Source organism: Papio anubis, chromosome 3 (assembly GCF_008728515.1).
Source record: "Papio anubis isolate 15944 chromosome 3, Panubis1.0, whole genome shotgun sequence".
Lineage (NCBI taxonomy): Eukaryota > Metazoa > Chordata > Mammalia > Primates > Cercopithecidae > Papio > Papio anubis.
The window spans coordinates 66174221-66196585 of NC_044978.1; the positions used below are offsets into that span (position 1 = coordinate 66174221).

General features: G+C 42.4%; 1 protein-coding gene across 1 annotated transcript in view; it reads right to left on the bottom strand.

Moving 5' to 3' along the window:
• Positions 1 to 7495: 7495 nt before the first annotated feature.
• The window catches only part of SPATA5 (spermatogenesis associated 5), a 405297-nt gene continuing 390427 nt past the window's right edge, over positions 7496 to 22365 (bottom strand). The window contains exon 16 of the mRNA XM_021938774.2: positions 7496 to 10695. Coding sequence (XP_021794466.1) covers positions 10675 to 10695 — 21 coding nt within the window. The 3' untranslated portion in view covers positions 7496 to 10674. The remainder of the gene's footprint in view (positions 10696 to 22365) is intronic.

Consider the following 22365-nt stretch of genomic DNA (forward strand, 5'->3'; position numbering starts at 1 on the left):
CGTGATCTGCCATCTGTCTGCAAGATGGAGGCCCAGAAAAGCCAGTGATGTAGTTCCAGTTCAAGGGCAGAAGAAGACAGATGTCCCAGCTCAGAGAGAGTGAATTTGCTCTTCTCCAACCCTTTTGTTCTATTCAGGGCTTCTTTTCTAAGTCTACTGATTCAAATGCTAATGTCTTCTGGAAATATCTTTCCAACATACCCAGAAGAAATGTTTTAGCAGCTATCTGGACATCCCTTAGTCCAATCAAGTTAACACATAAAATTGACCACTACATGCATAATACCCATTTATTTAACTAGATCAGAAACTCCACTGAGGAAAGAATGATAACATACACAGATTTTTTTATACTAGATCATTTAGCAGACTGCATGCATGATTCACAGCACTCAGTAGATTTGAGTTATACTGCTTATTATAAAAGCAAGGGTTATGATTCGATCATTCAAAACAGGATATGGCTGCAAAAAGTTAACGGAGTCTTTCCTAAATTGACACTTTCATTAACTAAAACCTAACAGAGTGAAACTGATACAGATTGCAAGATACCTACATGTTCTTATTTCTATGACTGATTCTGATTGTGGCTGTTTGGAGCTATACAAATTAATAACTTGTGAAAAACAAAACCTTCAAATTTGTCTTCTGGATATCCTTCATTTGTCCTTTCTGGATAATTCTCTTTTGGATTCATACAATTTCCTCATTTTGTACAGGATGATTAAGATAACATGTGTTTGGCATTTGTTTACCATGAGTCATGTACCATGATCTTCCTGTCCAATTCAGTTTATTTTTTTTAAGTAGAAAATGTTCAGACAGCTGGAACTTTTAAGTTCTATTTTTTTCTTTCAGTCCAAGGAAACTCACACATTGAGGCAGTTTTTTAAAGCTTCTACAAATGATCCCGCAGTAAGGAAAAAGCTGATAACTCATGCTACTTGGCCAGTGGCCAGATTTGGGCAATCTTTGTGGAATTGCTCTGGGAAATTAAATATCTACATGAAGAATCGTCAGCTTCATGGCAAAGATGTCTTGTGGGGTCACCTTGTTGTAAGAACTATTGCTACCATGTCCCTTTATTAAGCCCAGGAGGTAGTGTGTGAACACTAGATGTCTTAATAGTCAAACCAGCAGCCTACTCCACACTCTCCTGGAGGCTATTCTTTTTTTTTTTTCTGAGACACAGTTTCACTTTTGTTGCCCAGGCTGGAGTGCAGTGGCATAATCTTGGCTCACTGCAACCTCCACCTCCTGGGTTCAAGCAATTCTACTGCCTCAGCCTCCCAAGTAGCTGGGACTATAGGCATGTGCCACCACGCCTGGCTAATTTGTTGTATTTTTAGTAGAGATGGGGTTTCTCCATGTTGGTCAGGCTGGTCTCGAACTCCTGACCTCAGGTGATCCACCTCGGCCTCCCAAAGTGCTGGGGTTACAGGCGTGAGCCACTGCGCCCAGTCTCTGGAGGCTGTTCTTAAAGAGTGGCCAGCCCTGACAGAGGTGGGTAAGGAAGTAGCTCTAAAGTTTCAATAGAAAAATAAGAATTCAGGAAGCCCCAACCCATTATAGATATTCAAAAGGCATCGATGCATTAGAGACTCACCCCCAGAAGCCAAGTGTCCGAGAAACTGAGCATAGACACAGACAGGTATAAATCATAGGTCCATTTGGTGTTTAGAAAGGGGAAATGCTGGCAAGTGTGTGGTCAACAATATTACCCAAATGGATGGCTCACCTGCCACTGACTAGAGAAAACAAGGACAGTCATAACACTCATGTTTAGCCAGGCGCGGTGGCTCTTGCCCGTATTCCTCGCTACTCGAGCGGATGAGGGGAGAGGACTGCTCGAGCCCAGGAGTTCAAGTCCAGCCTGGGCAACATAGTGAGACTCCATTTCTTAAAAAAATTAGTAAAGTAAAACACTTATATTTATATATTGAGGTTTCTTTTATCCTGTGAGTTCAAGTATTCACTAATATGGTTTCGGTCACCTTCACAATATTAAAGCTAACATCCCCTTTAGTCAACTTAAGCCATCTCTCATTGCTTGTTCTTAATAGAATTTCATTTTCATTATGTCAGAGCTGAAGGCCTTCCATGTTTCAGCCTCCTAAGAGAGGAAGGAAACTGACACTATGGGAGCATCTTCCAATTCAGGCCCCCATAATGGGCACGGTTACTGTTCTGGCAGCTTAGGGGGGCCCCTAGATTTGTGCAACTGTGGTTTTCTGCTCATGACCAAGAGGGCCCAGCAGCAGCTGCATTCTTGGAGACTGCAGATGAAACATTTTGTTTGTGGTAGGAAGGAGGCTTGTTGCTGCCGTCTGGCAGGATCATGCTGTTGCAGTGTTCCACCTGCTTAGCAGGCTGGTCCAGTTGCAGCAGCTATTTGCAATTCCTCATGTCACTCATGATCTGCTACTACCTCGATTCACACTGCATGGACCTCCCCTTTCCTGCTCTGGGACTTCTGGTTGCCACTGAGCTGTGAGATTCTGTGATATCTCTTGGTGCCCATGCTCTTGCAAGCGTTCATCTGGCCAGCCCATCATGCTGCAGACTGCAGAGAGGCAGGCAGGGAATGCTGATGACTTTTTGTGGCTTACATTGTGGAACCTCCCGGGTCAGCTTCTAGAAAGATTAGGTCATGCACCCTGAAGTGCAGAGAGGTAGGCTTTGTTGTACCTGGAAGAGAGCTGTTGCTCTCCTGATGATGCACTCTGGCATGTCTGTCCCCTTCCTTCCCGACCTCTCTGCCCTTTAACCCCCACACATGATTTCCTGGATTGCACTCCCCCATAAAAATGTGAGTACACAAGCCTTTGCCTTAAGCTCTGTCTCCAGTTATATACATTATCTCAAAAAAATCCTCAAACAGTTCTAGGAAATAAGTGGTTATTATCTTCACTTATGTGGAATGATAAAAATGGAAGTACAGTGGCAGATAACTTGGCCAAGCTATTAAAAAGCTGAATCAGAATTCACCCAGATCTGACATGACTACAGAGCTTATAAAGCTGCAACAAGCCCCTACTAAACCCAGAACTGATGCTTGCTTTCTTTGAGTCCAAATTCTTCCACCTGGAAAATGGAACCATAAGAAGTACACTCTGTACTCTACTTAAAAGTAGACTTTTGCATCCATTTTTTCCCTCCATCACTGCTGACATTGCTATTATCTTATGTTGCTCATATAGATTATGCTGGGCCACATAATCAAGTATTAGATGCACTGTTTCATGCAATTATTATGTGCATAGCAGGGGAAAATAACTGTATTGAATTACCTACAGCTTAGAATATGAAGTAAGTCTATATTCAATCAAATGCATGTATTGGCCTGAAAATTAAAAAATATAAAGTACGAGACAAAGACTTTCTATGTTACATGTGACAGAAACCTAACTCAAACCAACTTAAGCAAAAAGGAGAACTTTTTAGCTTGTGGAATGAAAGGACAAGCTAGAGGAACCTGAAAGGTTAAGTCTTGGGAAAGGCCTCAAACTTTCCTTGGATGGGTCAAATACTCATTCTTGGCCATTCTCTGTGGCCAGGGTATTGGGGTTCTGTCATTGACCCAACCTGGGCCTTGTGTTCACCTCTGTGGTCTGGGGGAAACGTTAGGTGGGATGAGGTGACAGGTATATTTCTAGAACAAGTGGGGAAGGAAGTTTGTTGGACATCCACACACAAACACAACAATCCTACAACACAGAAACAAAACAAAACACAGGAAACAATTAAGGCCTGATTAAGCACTAAACAGACCAAAACGTATAGGTATTTGCAGGCAAAAAAAAAGCAGTGCGAGGGAGAACTTTATAGACCAAATGAAATTTCACTTATTGATTCAAATATTTATTGAATGTTGTTCAATATCGAATATGTTAAATATTGAATATTGTTCAATAATATTTATTGAATATTATTCTAGGCCCTGAAACTATAGCAGTGAACAAAATAGTAAAAAACAAACAAACAAACAAAAACCAAAAAAAGTCCCTGCTATTGTGGAGCTTCCATTCTATGGGGAGAGACAGACAATAAACAGGACGAATAAATGAAGTACAGCACAGGGTGCAGTGGCTCATGCCTGTAATCACTATGCTTTTGGGGCCAAGGAGGATTTCTTGAGGCCAGGAGTACAAGACAAGCCTGGGCAGCAAAGCAAGATCCCATTTCTACAAAAAAATTTTAAAAAGTAGCTAAGCATGGTGGTGAACACCTGTAGTCCCAGCTACTTGGGAGGCTGAGGTAGGAGGATTGCTTGAGCCCAGGATTTTGAGGCTGCAGTGAGCTATGGTTGCATCACTGCACTCCTGCCTGGGTGACAGAGTGAGAACTCGTTTCTTAAAAAAATAAACACATGGCCGGGTGCGGTGGCTCACGCCTGTAATCCCAGCACTTTGGGAGGCTGAGGTGAGTGGATCACCTGAGGTCGGGAGTTCCAGACCAGCCTGACCAACATGGAGAAACCCTGTCTCTACTAAAAATACAAAAACGAGCCGGGCATGGTGGCGCATGCCTGTAGTCCCAGCTACTCGGGAGCTTGAGGCAGGAGAATCACTTGAACCCAGGAGTGGAGGTTGTGGTGAGCTGAGATCGCACCATTGCACTCCAGCCTGGGCAACAAGAGCAAAACTCCATCTCAAAAAACTAAATAAATAAAAACAAATACTTGAATAAGTGAAGTAAAGTATATCATATTAGATAATGAGAAGTGATAAGAAGAAGAAAATGAAATTTAAGACAGTCTTTGAAGTTCTTTTTTAAGTAATCAGAAAGGAAGAAGGAGAAGCAGAAGGGGAGAGGAGAGCCTAATCTAATGTTTTAAAAAAAGCAAGGACCAGCGAGAAGTATATCATAGTAGGGAACAGGACAGATGCAGGCCTCAGCACTGGGAGGAGTGGGGAATAGGCTGGGGCTGGCTTTCAGGAGGATTTGAAAAGTAGACAGAGGAGTTTGGATTTGATTGGAAAGGAACACGTAGGCTTTAGAGACGCCCAAACAAGGGAGGGGCCAGATGAAAGTGAAGTTGTAGGACGATCATCCTGACAGCAGCAGGCAGAATGGGTTGGAGGGGATGCCAAGGGCCACAAAGAGGCGGGAGGTGGGAGAGCTGGCTGGGGCGAGGGCAATGGGACTAGAGAAAGCGGGACTGAACCTGACCACAGAAGGACTGGCAACGTTTGGTGGTTATGAGAGATAAAGGAGGGACATGCCAGAAAGAGCTGGAACCAGACACAGTGTGCTGCCTCTAACCCTAATAAGCTTTGTGTCATGCAACCTCTTGAGAACTCTAGTGCATTTCAACTGTAAAATAAACAGATGCATAGTTTCTAAGATACATTTAAAAATAATAATTTATCTGACAGAGGCCTGTGTGGTGGCCCAGCCCTGTAATCCAACACTTTGGGAGGCTGAGGCAGGTGGATTCCTTAAGGTCAGGAGTTCGAGACCAGTCTGGCTAATGTGGTAAAACCTGTCTCTACTAAAAATACAAAAATTAGCTGGGTGTGGTGGCAGGCACCTATAATCCCAGCTACTCGGGAGGTTGAGGCAGGAGAATCGCTTGTACCTGGGAGGTGGAGGTTACAGTGAGCTGAGATCGCACCTCTGGACCCCAGCCTGGGAGACAGAGTGAGACCCCGTCTCAAAATAATAATATTATTATTATACAAAATATATCTCATATATTACTATATATTATGACCATATTATGTATTTATGGTATATAATATGTTATAAGTACTGTCTATATAATATGTTATTATATATAAATATATCATGTAATTGTATATCATTATATACTCTAATTATATAAATTATATAAATATAATTATTTATATATCGGAAATTATCTATTTATCTATGTTATGCTTATAATGCCTAATAAAATCAACATTAATGTAATGTATTATGTAATTTATGTAATATATTATATTGATGTAATATTGAACAATATAATATATATCATTGTAATATTATATAATATTAATTAATATTATATAAGTATTATATGTAATGTAATTATATTGGCCTTATAATTATGTATTATTTATATCATTAATGACACTATTAAATAATAAATTTTATTATATATTAAAACTTGTTATTTATTTGTGTTTTTGCATAATATACATATTATGATTATTACATACGCCAATATAATACATATTATATATGTTATATATAATATATAATATAACTATATTAACATTATTATTGTACATAATATACAGAATATAATATTATATTATAATGTTATAATTTAATTATTATACATAATATAATATAACTATATTAACATTATTATACATAATATACAGAATATAATATTATATTATAATATAATATAATTATACATTATTATACATAATATAATATATAATAGTAATAAATGTATGTAATATATGTAAATAAATGATATATAATAAATAATATATTATTAATTATATATAATATTATATTATATATAATATGTATTATTATTATTATTATCTGGCAGGAATAGGAGAGTTGAGCAAGGTAACCAGTTTAGAAGATAGACAACGAGTTCAAAAAATCATTATTCCTGAACCTTATTTTTTAAATGAGTTTATAATTTTGTGAGTGTATTTGTCACAGTATCCACTGGAATAGAATTAGCCTACACTTTTAAAGATATTGAGGACATAATCTTCTTGAGTAGGGGACTGTCTTCAAAGTTTACATTTGTTAATTTTTAGAATTTTTTTCATCTTTATTATCTATTGCTGCATAACATATTACCACGAAATTAGCAACTTGAAACAACACAGTTTCTCACAGGCTCACATAGCTGGGCCAATCAGTCACCAGGACTGGGGGCTCATCAGAAGATGAGGGAACCAGGGAAGGATGCACTTTCAGGATCATGTGATTGTTGGTAAGGCTCAGTTTCTTTTGAGCTGTTGGCTGCCCTCAATTACTTGCCATGTGGTTCCCCCCAACATGGCTACTTGTTTCATCAAAGCCAAAAAGACAGTCTACTGGGAAGGCAATAGTCACAGCCTTACATAGTCTAATTACAGAAGTGATATCCAAGTTCCTTTTCTGTATTCTATTCACAGAAGCAAGCCAGTAGGGCAGCCCACCCTCAAGGGAAGGGGACTAGATGAAGGTGTGAACACTGCAGGTGGGGATGGTTGGAAGCCACGTCAGGGGTTGCCTGGCAAGCCTTACTTGGAAACTGTCCCGCTGTGCTCCTTGTTCTTACCTATCTGCCACAGGCTCGTCTTGGGGCTTGTTACGGCTATGCCAAGGGTGCCCGCAGTCTTGATTAACCTCTCTTTAGTTACCCAGGTTATGTAGGTAAGTGTGTCTTAACAAAACTGATGGATCACCCTGGGACAGTGGCTCACAACTGTTATTCTAGCACTTTGGGAGGCTGAGGAGGGAGGATCGCTTGAGCCCAGGAGGTCGAGGCTGCAGTGAGCTATAATGGCATCACTACATTCCAGCCTGGGTGACAGCAGAGTGAGACCCTGTCTCAAAAGGCAAAAAGAAACAACAACAACAACAAAAACCTAATAGGTTTGAAATTATATTATTGAAGGTGAATATAATGCATAAGTTAGTGCTTGGGGCAGGCCAGCATCAGGGACTCAAAGTTAAGCATCTGTCCAAGAAGAATAAAAAGGAATAATAGAAGGGGCCATGGAACCTTTTGCTGGACTCAGGGCATAGATTTCAAATCATGTATCAGTGTAAATTCTAAATTATGACTCAACAACAACAAAAAAAAGAATGAGTTGAGTTGAAAGATCTCAGCTGGACAGTTAGTACACACAAATATTTTTAAAATACAGTTCTTTGTTTAAGAAAAAAACAAGCATATCTGGATAGTCCTTATAAGTTTAAAAAATATTTTTACATATATTATCTCATATTAATTCTGACAACATCTTGCGAGTTTTATTGAGTATTATTTCTATGCCCATTTCATACATAAGGAAACTGAGTAACGTGGTGGCTAATAGCATGCCCAAAGACATGTAAGTAGCAAATAGCTGAGACTGACCTGAAGACATAGATGAGTTCTACAACATCATACTTCTTTACTAATAAGACCCCACAAACATACCTTTCTTTTTTTTCTTGGGGTCATAGCAGATCATTTAGGAAACAAGCAGTGCAAGGGAAGACCCTGGGAGGAAGAAGGCTGATGCACGAAGCCCTACCTTGGTAATCTTAGTAACATCAATACCTCCCTTCCACCCCAGAGAGCCAGGCCCCACGCCACAGGCAGTCCTGCACTTTGGAGCGGCTTCCTGGAAAATTTCTGTCTCCTCGTGGTTCCTAAGACCTGCCAGAGTCTGCAGAGCCATTCAGAAAGGGAGACCCAAACTCAGATCAGGAGGCATATGTGCCCCTTTCTTCCCTTTGGGCATTCTCTGATCTTCTACTTTGCTCTTGAGGTGGGCCAGATGGCATGAGGAGTTTGAGGACTCACATGTATAATATCAAACTGGAGCCGTGTAGCAGGCAGGGTATTTTATTATGAAATTATCCCCTACTGATCAAGCAGAACGGTACTAAGACACTGATTTGGAGTGACTCTCACTCATGTCAGACACAGGAAGAGTTCAGGACTCTGAGCTACTGAGGGTCCTTGGACTTGGGCCATATGTGTGGACCTGAGCATTGGCTCTTGCTCATCCATATTTCCACTGTGGAACTGCCTTTGATCCTAAAGGCAATGGAGATGGCAGCAGGCACCCTTAACTCTATGCATTGCTGGTACCTAGGGCAATCCCCACACCCTCCCACATGTTGGGCACTCCTCCAGGGGTGACAGCACTTATCTCATCCAAGAGCTTTCATTGCCCTTGCAAAGTAAAGCCAACAGGTCTTGCTGATAGATGTTTTCTTTTGCCTCCAATTGATGTGGCAACATGCTCTTCTGGGTTGGTATTAGGCTGTGCCAGAGGAAGGACAGACATTACCTTGAGAATGGAACCCTTGTGTCTGCTCATGGCACTTCACTATCCTCCCTGCTGGTGGGCATGGGTAGAAGGCAGGGGTGTAGTCAGCACTGAAGGAGATCTCATTTTATAAATGCAGTGATTATGGTCTTAGAGTTCAAGAAAATCAGGGTTGGAAAATGCATCGTTTTATGTGACTGCTGTGAAGTTTCTAATGGTAAATGTAACATGACCAGAAAACAAGTCATCATTCACAACTTCCCACATTTGCGAATACCATCAACAAGACACAGTAGCTTGGAAGGCGTCATTGTAAGCTGGTATGCACAGATGTCACTGTGGATGATGCAGCATCACAAGTAATAACCTCACTGGAATTAAATAAATGACATTGGAAACAAGCAAGAAGCGTTCTATTGTTTCATGATTCAGTCTGGCAGAGTCCTGGCATATTGTGAAAAATAGCAGCGTACTACCTTTTCTTGCGGGGGAAATGCGAAATTAGCCAGAAATGGGACTCTTGACCATAAAGAACAGGAAGAGATATTTCCTTGACCCGAAGAGGAAGAGACAGTGCCCGGACACTAGTAAGAATTGCCAGGTGTACTGGCTAGGAAACAAACCAGCCCTTCAGTGCTTTTCTAACCATTCTTATAAATCTGTATGATTAATCACCCATTTCATATGGCACCATGAATTTTGCAGTACATTTTTAAAAGTCAAATTATTTATAGAGACAGGGACCTGGCAAAAAATGTATGCCCAACTCCTGCATGTCCTAGGGGTAGCCCTGACCCCCACCCAGATTTCAGCATCTGACTCAGTAATGTGACCAACACATGCTCCCCAACTTCCCGATCTCTGTTTTAAAAACATGGTTAAAGTAGGGCCCTTCTAGATCATGATGGAAAAACAATCAGAACTTCGGTTTAGAATCAGAAAAATCAATGAAACCTCTTCCATAGAGGTGTTAGTGGTCACCTTTGGGGAAGAGAGGTAGTTGTAGTACCTGGCAAGGAGGTAAGAGTTTCCAGTCATGTTCACTTCCTGACCTGGAAGTGGTTACGTGGGTATATTCTCTTTGTGGTAACTTTTCAAGTTGTATACTTAATGATCTGTGCACTTCTCTAAGTGCATGTTAGACTTCAATAAAAAGTTTACTACATAAAAATTGAAAAAAATCACCCATCGACATAATTAGCTTCCGGAGCAAAGTTATTTACCAATACAGAGTCCAGTGGTCTGGAGGACCTGGGCTTGCCTACGGACTAATGTGGTGGATTTCAGGATAAGATAAGCTCTTCCCTTTAGCTCCCCCATAACAAGTCACCTTGCAATTGGACTCAGCTCTGTCTCTGGGCATTTCCCCACCCTGCTTTATAAAATAGAAATTCTTGTAGAGGTTGTGTCCAGACAAGTACAATGGAGACTGACACACAGGGCTTGGAGAACTTCCCAGAGGTGGTTTAAGAGTGATTATATAACATGTTAAGTCTGTGTTCCTTTTTGAGGCATAACTGAACCTTTGCCAAAATAACTAATTGCCAGCCCTTTCCCACTGACCCAAATAAAAACATGGTAAATAAATTACAGTTTTGAAGCATACTCTAAAAAACAAACAAACAAAAAACTCCCACAAACCTGATACTCAGAGGACATCCCAGCTTTCTGTGTGGGACGCCACACGCTCACCGAAGGGCATGATACTGAATTATGTCTTTTTAAGTCATACCACCTGTTGCGGGAGCTGCGGGAAGAAAAGAAATGAATGTAGTGAAATAAAAGAAACCAAAACAGCAACAAAAGAACGACTTCCTTTTTGCACATTGATTTTGGCCAGAGGAAGAAAAACAAGTAATTGTAACAAGCTGACGTGTTTCGGGGAAGCCATGAAAGTAGGCACCTGTCCACATGTCCAAAGGCCTAATGAGAAGTAGGCAGTAGACCTACAAGAAATTTAGTACCTTCCTTCCTTTCCTTCCCTTCCTACTCCGCGTATTTCTGTTTTTGTTTTGTTTTGTTTTCATAAAACTCTGGATTTATAGGGAAGCTCAGGGTGGGCATGGGGCAGACGCATGGGTTCTGCCAGGTGCTGTTTCTCAGGGAACACGGGAGGCTGTTGGCTGTGGGGACTGGCGGGGCTGGAGCAGGCTCTGTGACGGTCAGAGGCTCTCCCCAACCCCGGCCAGCGACCTCCCTTGGGTACCTTGAAATCAGCCAGGGCGGGAGTATTTACGCCGCGGAGATGGCAGCACGGACACAGCCCTGCTTTGCGGGTGGGAGTGAAGAGAGCCACTCGCTAAACATTAACTAGCACCCCACGGAGCGGGAGTCCAGGCAAAATCCGAAGCGACTGGAAGGGCAGATTGTTAACTCATTCAGTCGCCTCCTCGCCCCACAGCTAACAAATTCTTGGGCGCCAGTCTGGACAGAAAGGGGAGGAGACAATCCTGCTGTGATGATACTTTAAGGATGATACAGGAAAATGACAGAATAGGCACCATGTCATAGGAAGAATACTTGGAAGACCTGGGCTCATTTTATTGAGGCATCCGTGCACAAATGCCTATGGAGCATTCAGGCTTTCCAGAAATATTCTTGGAATACTTTCTGTGTGTAAAGTGGGCATTCGATGGTGAGTAAAGTGGCACAAGGTCTACCTTCCTGAGTTTACATTCAGAGGAGGAGAATGGTAAAAACAATAACCAGATATATACTTTTTTGTGTTTTTTAAAATTAATTAATTAATTAATTTTTTTATTATTATTATTTTGAGACGGAGTTTAGCTCTTGTCACCAGGCTGGAGTGCAGTGGCGCAATCTCAGTTCCCTGCAACCTCCACCTCCCGGGTTCAAGCGATTGTCCTGCCTCAGCCTCCCGAATAGCTGGGATTACAGGCATGTACCATCACACCTAGCTAATTTTTTGTATTTTTAGTAGAGAGGGGTTTCGCCATGTTGAGCAGGCTGGTCTCGAACTCCTGACCTCAGGTGATCTGCCCACCTCGGCCTCCCAAAGTGCTGGGATTACAGGCGTGAGCCACTGCGCCTGGCCAGCATATATACTTTTAAAACAAAAGCCTAAAAATTGGGGGATGGAAATAAACAAGAGAATGATATAGAAAGGGCCGCAAGAGATAGGAAATGCTGTAGGAACACTTAAGAATTGTGGCCAAAAAGACTGTGATATGAACTGAGGCCAAAGCGTCAGTTCACTTGAGGGAGGAACTTTTTGTGTGTAACTCCCAGCCCTGCTACTTGCTGCCATGTGCCTGCCATGATGGGTTGTGTGGATGAACTTAGGTAGCACATGGCATTGGAGACGCCCAGCCACACAGATCTAGGAGATGCCATTCATGTCAGCATCACTGCAAATGCAGCGTGCACCCTGCGCAGGACACCTTGAGGCCCAGGACGACACAAAGAGGATGCTAGATAAACATTAGCTGCAATCAGTGACACTGTGTATGAAACTCCCCATCGTGGTGGGAACTTGTATTGAAAAAAGATGGCCACTTCTCAGGGTCATTGTAGCTGACAGCAAAGGTAGAGGCTTGAACGTGGTGTCCTTGAAGTGTCCATCCAGGATAATTTATAATTCTTTTATTTTATCACTGTTATTACCCATTCTACCATATTCCCTATTTCTAACTGGTTCTCCCTCCTTTCTTTCCTGTTAAAACCTTTTTGCCCTTGAGCAAAGCAAAGGCAAATTCTCACTTGTCTTCCCACTTAGTTCTATGTCAGTCAAGACCTGTTTGTTTCTGCTAGTAAGTTACTTCCTAGGGCTTGTGAGATAACGTGGACTTTGAGTGTGGCTCCTTTGATAGAGCAATAGCACCACCTACTAGAAATGTCGTCTTGTGGAACAAAGAAATACACACACCCCGCTCTTCTGTAATCAGGCTCTGACAGAAGCTTTCAGGTGTGGAGCTTACAAGGTCAGACTCACTCACTCACTTCTCTCTGCTCAGTCACTACACTCCCAGTGAGTATTTCTTGAGCTCCCACTAGGTTCCTAGGTACTAGGGACACAGTAGCACCATCATGACCAAGACAGACAAGGTCTTTACCTTCATGGAGCTTAAATTTTCTAGATGGAGAAGAAAGAGACTAAACAATAAAAAGGCAAAATGATTTCAGATAAGGACCAATGTTTCAACAAACAAAATAAGATGAACAGTTATGGGTCACTGCTTTAGATAGAGTGGGCATAGAAGTTCAAGTTTGAAGAAGCAGCTAGGTCTAGTGCTAGGAGAGAAACAGAATAAGACTGTGATAGTAAAGGTACCAGAGAAATGGGATGAAGCAGATGGGGGAAACAGTTTCAATTCCATGGTGCAAATAAAATGGGTGCACACTCAGAGACGTTTTGAGAACTATTTGGTAAGCTCAGTAAATGGGCATGGTATAGAGCATCCTTGACATAAGTAACTCCATCTTAGAAAAAAAAAAAACTTTATCTTGTACTTCATATGGCACTTTCTGCCAACAGGGACAAGATATTTTGCTTAACAAATAATGACTACATCCAACCAGATAAGGACACAAACAAGCACATTCTTCCACTATCAGTCCTCACCAGAGGACTCTGTGGCCATAAAAAGAGTAAGGCTTCAGCAGCTCAACACAACTGACGCAGTCCTGCTATCAGTTGCGATAAGCAACTGGCATCTGTTTTTGTAGGCATCTGCCTACAAAGGCTCTGCCCACATCAAAGACTCTTCCTTGCAAGACTGAGGGACTGCCCAGGCCAAGCCAGGAGAGTCTTTTTGTCTTCGTTGTTCTCCCTGGACTGGTTCATTAATTCTTTTTTCTCTCCCTTTTCTCTTGATATTAAATGTTACTTTGTGAGCTGTGGAATGTTTAACGTGTATATATTGACCATGTATACTATTATGTATGGTTTGCAGTATTGACTGACTTCTGGAGTGGCTTGAGCCTGTGTGCCTGCTATTCTGACTACCGAGTGAATGGGAAGTTCTGAGGAGAACTGCTTTCTTGGGAACTCCATGTAGCACCTGGTTTTTGTGACTGAAACAGCGTCAGTAAAAGTCTGACCTTGTGGCAAGATACAAATGTATGTGGACCTCGCACAGCTCAGGAGAGGCATAACTCTGAAACATGGGTCAGAATTCCTGTCTTTCTGTTTCAAACTGCTCAACGGTGCTAAGCATATTGTTTTAGACATAATAGGAGCTTAGCAAATGAGTATTTGTGTATTTGCTGGCTTCAGTTGCCTTGAATTAACCCAAGAAGCAGAATAGACTGGGGGAAGAAAGTTATTTGTATAGAGAAGTTCATGAATGGCAAATCTGTAAGGGGCATTATGCTTACATTCCCCATCTCTCTGCATGCCTCTAACCAAAGACAGACCAGTCCGGACAGCCAAGCTGGACCAGAGAGTAGCCAGGACACATGGAGGGAAATAAGGTAGCCCAAATATATGGACATACTCTCTGAGAGAAACAGGGTATTTGCGATCAGCCATCTGCAGAAAGCACCCAGTTGGAGACTGGAAGCATCAAGTCTAGATGATCCAGATAACAGCCAAGTGTAACCCTGACAAGTAGAGCATGAAATCAGGCCTGGAACCTGGTCTGGAACCCTTCTGCCTTCCTTCCCAATAGGAGTAGTCTTGAAAATGCAGTGAAAGTGGATCTCACTCAGGAACACTATACAGTGCATCTTCAGGAGACAAGTATGTGTGGACCCACCAGGGTAGTTATTATTCTATTTGGCAAGTGTGTGGCTCTAGTGAACACCACTATCCAATGAAATTCTCTTGCTCAGATTTCTTACTCATAAAACAATCTTATGATGATAATTTCTGGCTTCCTATGCACCTTTCCCATGAAGAGAGTGTACTGATTAGCCACTATGACCGTATGGCTGCCCATGACATGTCTATTCTTACTAGAGAACAATCATCACTTTCTAGTTTATACATCAACCTTGTGTGATGTTTCTTAATGGAAATCAGTTATTTTGAATCTGATCACCTCTGAAGGCACTAATCAAATCAAGTTTTTTTTCCTATCTTTGTTATTTTTACTTTTCGAGACAAGGTTTCACTCTGTCACCCAGACAGGAATGCAGTGGCATGATCATTGCTCACTGCAGCCTCGAACTCCTGGGTTCAAGTTGATCCTCTCACCATAGCTTCCTGAGTAGCTGGGACTACAGGCACACACTACCACGCTGGGATACATTTTTATTTCATTTTTGTAGAGATGAGGTCTCACTATGTTGCCGAGGCTGGTCTCAAACTCCTGGACTCAAGTGACCTGCTTCCCAAAGTGCTGGGATGAGTACAATCGAGGACCATATCTCAGTATTGTTTCTTTAAAAGACCATTCTGGGGTCAGCTGGCTTTATTCTACAACATTTTCAGTTTGGCTGTTTCTAATTTCACCACCTAAATTTGATTCACTGTAGTAACTGTCTTTTCTCAAGTACAACAGCCAGATGGTCTCTGCATAATGGGGCTTGAGGATAACAATCCAACCTGAGTTCTAGGTATCATCTACTTCAGAATGACAGTGTAAAAGTTTAAACATAATAGAGATTACTTCCATCTCCAAGAAACCTGATTAAACAGTTCTGTTAAATTACTATGACTTCCTTGAGCCTTGAAGGTAGCTAGGATACTTTAGGACAGCAATTCCCGAAGCCTCTTCCAGGGACTACCAGTATTATGCAACAAATGAACACAAATTATCTGGAAGTTCTTGGTGAGATGAAATTAAACCTAGTTTAGTATTTGCTGTTGTTGTGGTTGGTTGGTTGGTTATTTTTTAAGCACAGGGCTCCTCCCAGGCTTATTTTAACCTTGATTGCTGAGATCAGTTGACTATCCAAAAGTGAGATGTGTTATGAAGCTTGTCTTAGTGTGTGTGTGTTGCTACAAAGGAATACCTGAGGCTGGGTAATTATAATGATAAAGAAAAGAGATTTCTTTGGTTCTCGGTTCTGCAGACTGTACGAGAAACAGGATGCCACCATCTGCATCTGGGGAGGGGCCCAGGAAGTCTCCACTCATGGCAGAAGGGAAAGGGGAGCCCATGCATGCAAAGACCACATGGTGAGACAGCAGAAGCAAGAGAGAGCTGGGGGAGGTGTCAGGCTCTTGTGGGAACTAATGAAGCAAGAACCCACTCATTACCAGAGGAGGCCAAGCCATTCATGAGGGATCTGCCCCCATGACCCAAACGCCTCTCATTAGACCCCATCTCCAAATTGGGGATCAAATTTCAACATAAGCTTCAGAGTGACAAATATCCAAACCATAGCAAAGCTTCTTCCCCAAATAATTCGACCAGAAATCCTTTTCATTGAGAAGCATTTCTCAGAACTTAGTTCCCAAGGTAGACTCTTTGTCAAACATGACTCTTTAATACTTTTCCAGAGTCTCCTGACATTCGAGTCTCATCTAAGGAGAGATGCGGTCCAGCTGGGGTTCAGTGAAGAATGCCAGTCTGCCATGAAAGGGGAGACTTCACACGAGGGAAGGAAAGAAGAGTTATGTGGGGCTTCGTAAGTCATAAGGGAGTAGGATCAGAAATCAATCTCATGGGAGGGAGAGAAAGGCAATTGCCTTGTTCACCGTTAGGCTCCTTGCAGAGCTGTACGGCACAGAGACACCACGCATATGGAACCCACTGGGAACTGTGCCCTGGAGCCGTGCAGCACAGTCACCCTGCAGAATGGGCAAGAAGAGATCTGAGAGAAACATTTGAGAAGAAACGTTAATTTAAATTTCTAGCAAAAAACACATAAAAGACCTCTTTATCTTTTATTAATTACCAAATCAAATAATCCCTAACACAGAGAGGGGGTACCCCACAACCCCCAACCCCTCTCCACCCCCCCGGGAGTTACTCCCATTGTGCGATCTGTCTGAGCTGCTTCTATGCCTAACATGAGCTGAATGAAATAAAAAGCAGAACATTCTGTTTAAAAAGTTATTGTCTAAAATGTCATATCTCCCTTTTATTAGGAGAGTAGAGCTCATCGTGAAGTGTGTTTCAATTTCTATAAATACACAAAGAAAAGCAGGACACATTTCCCACAATAAGCAACTCCAGCATTTGGCCACATCAATCAAAAGAGCAACTAAAGAGGAAAATGTAAAGAAAAACAAAGAAAACCTCTGTAACCCCAAAAGGAAGTTTCCATGTGTACAATATAAGCTGAACAACTTTTGACCTTTTTTGAAATCCGATTAGTGAAACTTTGTAGAATATTTAAAAGCCAGCCTATATGCCCCCCTAAGTCTGTCCCACGCAAATGTTTTTGTCACTTTTTTAATACAAAAAGATAATCCTGGAGGAAAGTGCTGCTCAGCAATTTGCTCCTCCTGATTTTGAAACCATTAAAGCACACACCAAGCTGTTCCCAGAGCCCGGACACCCCTTCCCTTGTTTATAGATCAATAATTTAGACACTTTCTCAGTTTCAGAGAAAAAGAATGATCTCAAGCTGAAGTTCTGCAGACCAGCTTTCAGTCTAGTTAATTTTTATTTATTTGTTTGCTTGCTAGCTAGAGAGTTATAAAAGTCTTGAAAAGGCTTGGCATGAAAACTGATGCAGCCAAAGGACACCAGCTCTGAGCTCCTGTTTCAAGGAATTCCTGCCTAGAATAGGCCTGTACCTGGTCCAGACAGCTGTACTCCCTTTGCCAGGGTGACTCCCGAACGCATGAACTGTCTTATAAAGTCCCAGTGGACATTTGCATCAGGGTGTCCTAATCACTAGCAGGGTGTGAAAATGTCACCCATGCTCACTCACTCCAAAACCAAGGAGAAAAAATCCTACAAGAATAAAACTTAGGAGAACATAATCCGGTTCTGTCCTTCTCCTCTTAGAGGGAAATCCTCAGAGCCAGAGGTCAGTACAGTTGCCCAGACAAATAAATTTTCCCTTTACCTCTGGCGACACCAATCTTGGTTACTTTTAATGTCATGCATGTCCTGGTACAGCCAGGACAGGGAAAGCTCTGCGGAGACAGGTGCAGTTTCTGGCCACTCTTGCTCTAGGAAGCGCTCAGCCCATCATGCAGGGAGACGCAGAGACCCTCTAGGAAAATACACTCGGCCCTGCCCCATCCCAGCCCCATACTGCACTAGGAGGGAAAAAGCATATTTTACCCAACACAACAGAGGACAGCTGAATTTGCTTATGACAAACACATATGTGCTACACAGCTATTTATTGAGTACTTGGAGTATGTGAGACTCAGTACTAAGTGTTGAGAGAACTCAGGAAAATTCAAACTATGGCTCTTGTCCTAGTAAATGAGCTACACAAATAAAACAAATACATGTAGAAATACTATATTTCCTTGATTCAGAGACAGCATTTATAGAAAGACATATTATCAAGTAATAACTTTTTGGGAAAAGCTAACCCTCATCAAGTGTATGCATTGATTATGAGATGGAACCTCAGCAATTATGAGATAGAAAGTGACTTCTGAGATACTGGCACGTGAAGAGCAGGTGCAGCCAGGGAGTGGGACCATGTGGCGATGGTGGTGATGCTCTTCCGGCAGCTGCCTGGCGCCCCTGCTCTTCACTAGGAATGGTGCTACCTGCTTCCTAAACGCAAAGGCATTTCATTTGCATAACAACCCTGGTGGTGTTGATACTATGATTCTCATTTTTACAAATGAGGAAACTGAGAGACAGGGAGCAACTTTCCCAAGGTCAGAAAGCCCCTAAGTTAGGGAGCTGGCATACAAGCTCACGTGTGAGAAGCAAGAGCAGACGGTGGGTTGAAGTCAGGCTCTGGGGTCACAGCCCTGACCTTCTGACCTGCAAGCCTTGTGGTTTTAGGCAAAGTCCATGATCTCTTTGTGCTTCAATTTTTATATCTGTAAAATGAGAACTGAGACTAGCCCTCACCTAGTAGGGCTGTTTTAAATTTTAAATATGACAGTGTCCTCCAAAAGCTTAACTGGGTACCCTGTACGTTGAAAATGCACAGTGAATATAAGCTAGTGCTGTTTTTCTATTCTGATGCAGGAAAATGCTTCATCAATTTTAAATACTTAATAGGCCACATAGGTGGTAACGGTGATCAGGTTGAGAGGTTCAGATTTTACTAGGAGTCTTGTTCCTCTAAAAGTAAACCATGTTTACATAAATCCTTGCCCGTCTTCGTGATGCTCTCATCACCCAGAAGGCAGAGGAAACAACAAGGGAACTTCTATTCTTGACTTCATTCTGATGAAAAAGAACCTGATGGCTATTGTGTAACTTCCAGGAACCTAGAGAAAAACATGACTGTGTCGTTCTTCATTAAATTGAGGAAAGGAACCACCAGGCTGAGGTGACCTGAACCTGGACTTTGGAAAATAGGCTTCAGAAAGTTCAGAAATACGATAAATGTGCCCCCCTTGGCCAAGGATATGATTCACACGAAAGGGAAATTCTGAAAGAACAAGGGAACAAAACAAAAGAATGTTAGCTTGTACACTTAGAAATAATTCCTGTGAAAAAGAACAGATGACGGCTGCCTCATAAAAACCTCTCAAGTTGTTCAGATTTCAACAGGACACGTGGAAAAGGCAGAGGATGCGTGCTCAGGGAGGTCGTGCCCTGTGCTTGGAAGGAGGCAGGAAGTGTAGACCAATGAGCCCTCGTTAAAGACAAGCCCTGTGTCACACTTTATAGACATCATTTCATTTTATCCTTTACAACCTGAAAAGGTAGATGTTATGAGCTTTATGAGTTTCAGAGTAAGAAATTTGTACTGAGAGGCCGGGTGATTGGCTGGGAATCACACAAATCGTCGATGGTAAAGCTGGGATTGGAATCCAGAACAATGTGGATTTGAAGTCCACGCTCTTCTCCCTGGCTCTGTCGTCTTCCTCCTCAGCAGGATGACCTTCATCCTAAATGTCTGGAGTAGGGGGCCAGGAGTGCTTTGGTGCCACATAGAGATTCCAATTCCTCTTACTTGGGTAGGTGTCCTCTTCACAGCCTATCAACTAACTAGGATGGGTTGGGCAGACTGGGAAGGCCAAAAGTCAAGGTCTCTATGCCTGGGGGTAGAGGGCACCCCTGTACCAGTGCTGCAGGCTCAAAGCCGGGGCCCGGCCTTGGCTCCCTCCTGGCGTGCTTGTTCTCACCACCATGGTCCCTGCCCTGACTCTAGATATCTTCACCCAATGATTTCAGGCTATCCTGTGTCCTTTCATTAAGAAAATGTCCTATCTAATCCTGAGCCCATACTCAGTGGCATTTTGAAGATTGTCATGGAATGACTGTATGTGACACCGAGTAAACAAGTCAATGTATCCATCTTGATCAACGTCAGCGGACAGTTTCACACTCTGGGAGTGACTACTCATCTTTGTGTGGGGACTAAGACTACTTCATACAACAAAATCAATTCTACTTTACCAAGCCTTGCCCATCTGATCACTGTCTCTGTATTTACTTATTTATTTTTAGAGACAGGGTTTCACTCTGTTGCCAAGGCTGGATGCAGTGGTGCAATCATAGCTCATGGCAGACTTGAACTTCTGGACTCAAACAATCCTTGTGCCTCAACCTCTTGAGCATCTAGGACTATAGACACATACCACCATGCCGGGCATATTTTTAAACTTCTTTTTTTAGAGATGAGGTCTCACTATGTTGTTCAGGCTGGTCTCCAACTCTTGGCTTCAAGCGATCCTCTCACCTTGCCTCCCAAAGTGCTAGGATTATAGGCGTGAGCCCCCATGCCTGGCTCGTCTCATCCTTTATTGAGATATCTGTTATCTGTCTTCCTTCAAGCCTCCCTAGCAATATCTTTTGTAATCTTTGAAAACTTCTGGTTGTTCTATTTCCTCCAGTCTAATTAAAGCAATGGTCTGGTTTCTGGCTACGATTGCTCAGAGAGGATCAGTAGTTATAAAGGCCAAACTATGTACTGTTGGGATAGTTTTCTGGGAATACTCACAGAGAAAGGCAAGGTTCAAATGCTGGGCATGCGAGTAAAGACAGAAATGTGTTATCTGAGATTTCATAATTCTCTACCATGAATCTCAAATTAGGTATGAAACCAGGAGATAAATCAGTATAAGGAAGGGATAGATGGAGAATAATACCATTAACTCAGGTTTAAACTTAGTCCCTTGGGAGGCCAAGGCAGGCGGATCACGAGGTGAGGAGTTCGAGACCAACCTGACCAACATGGTGAAACCCCATTTCTACTAAAAATACAAAAATTAGCTGGGCGTGGTGGCAGGCGCCTGTAGTCCCAACTATTTGGGAGGCTGAAGCAGAAGAATAGCTTGAACCCGGGAGGCAGAGGTTGTGGTGAGCTGAGATCGTGCCACTGCACTCCAGCCTAGGCAACAGAGTAAGACTCTGTCTCAAAAAAAAAAAAAAAAATTAAACTTGGTCCAAAAATTCAGAAGTGAACCTCTAAAAAGAAGTCAAGGGGGCCAGAAGCAGTGGCTCACGCCTGTAATCTCAGCACTTTAGGAGGCTGAGGCGGGTGGATCACGAGGTCAGGAGATTAAGACCAGCCTGGCTAACACGGTGAAACCCCATCTCTACTAAAAATACAAAAAAAAAAGAACTTAGCTTGGCGTGGTGGTGGGCGCCTGTAGTCCCAGCTACTCTGGAGGCTGAGGCAGGAGAATGGCATGAACCCAGGAGGCGGAGTTTGCAGTGAGCCAAGATTGCGATTGCACCACTGCACTCCAACCTGGGTGACAGAGGGAGACTCTGTATCAAAAAAAAAAAAAAAAAAAGTCAAGGGTAGCTGCTGTAGAAGTCCAGCCAAGCAGACAGTGGCACAAGGAATCTGGAGCAGCTGGCATGGGGCCTCAGCCATGGAGAGAGTTCAGTTTAAGGATGGGAAAGCCAGTTATTGGGGAACTGGAGAAGAAGCAGGAATGAACATCCCTTGGAAAAGAGGAAGAGACTTGGTTGTAGAGGAGAGCTAGGATACCAAGGTTGATGTGATGAAATTGATTTTAGCCACTAACCCATGTCCCATCTGTTCCTTCTACTTAAACACTGAGGCATGACTAAACTTAGAGGTGAGAGCCTCAGTTAGATGAGCCATAAAGCTTCATCAGAGCATCACAGGTCATTACATCACAAACCTACCCCAGGTCAGGCCAACATTTACTATATATCATGCACTGGGGGCAATGTTTGTGCTTTGTATTTTACCTTCATGTAAGCTATCTATTATTTTGTTTATGGTCAGTTTGTATTTTAAACATATCAGCCTGGTTGATGGTACTCTGTCACAGCAGCCCTAGTAAACTAATACAATCGTCAGTTTTGTTTTTAATTTGGTGTGTGTTAACTGGCTTAATTATGATCCTTAAATTATCATCATTGGGTTGTGGATGTCCAGCTTATAGTCAGTTATTTATTTATTTTTAGTAACATAATAAACATCTGCA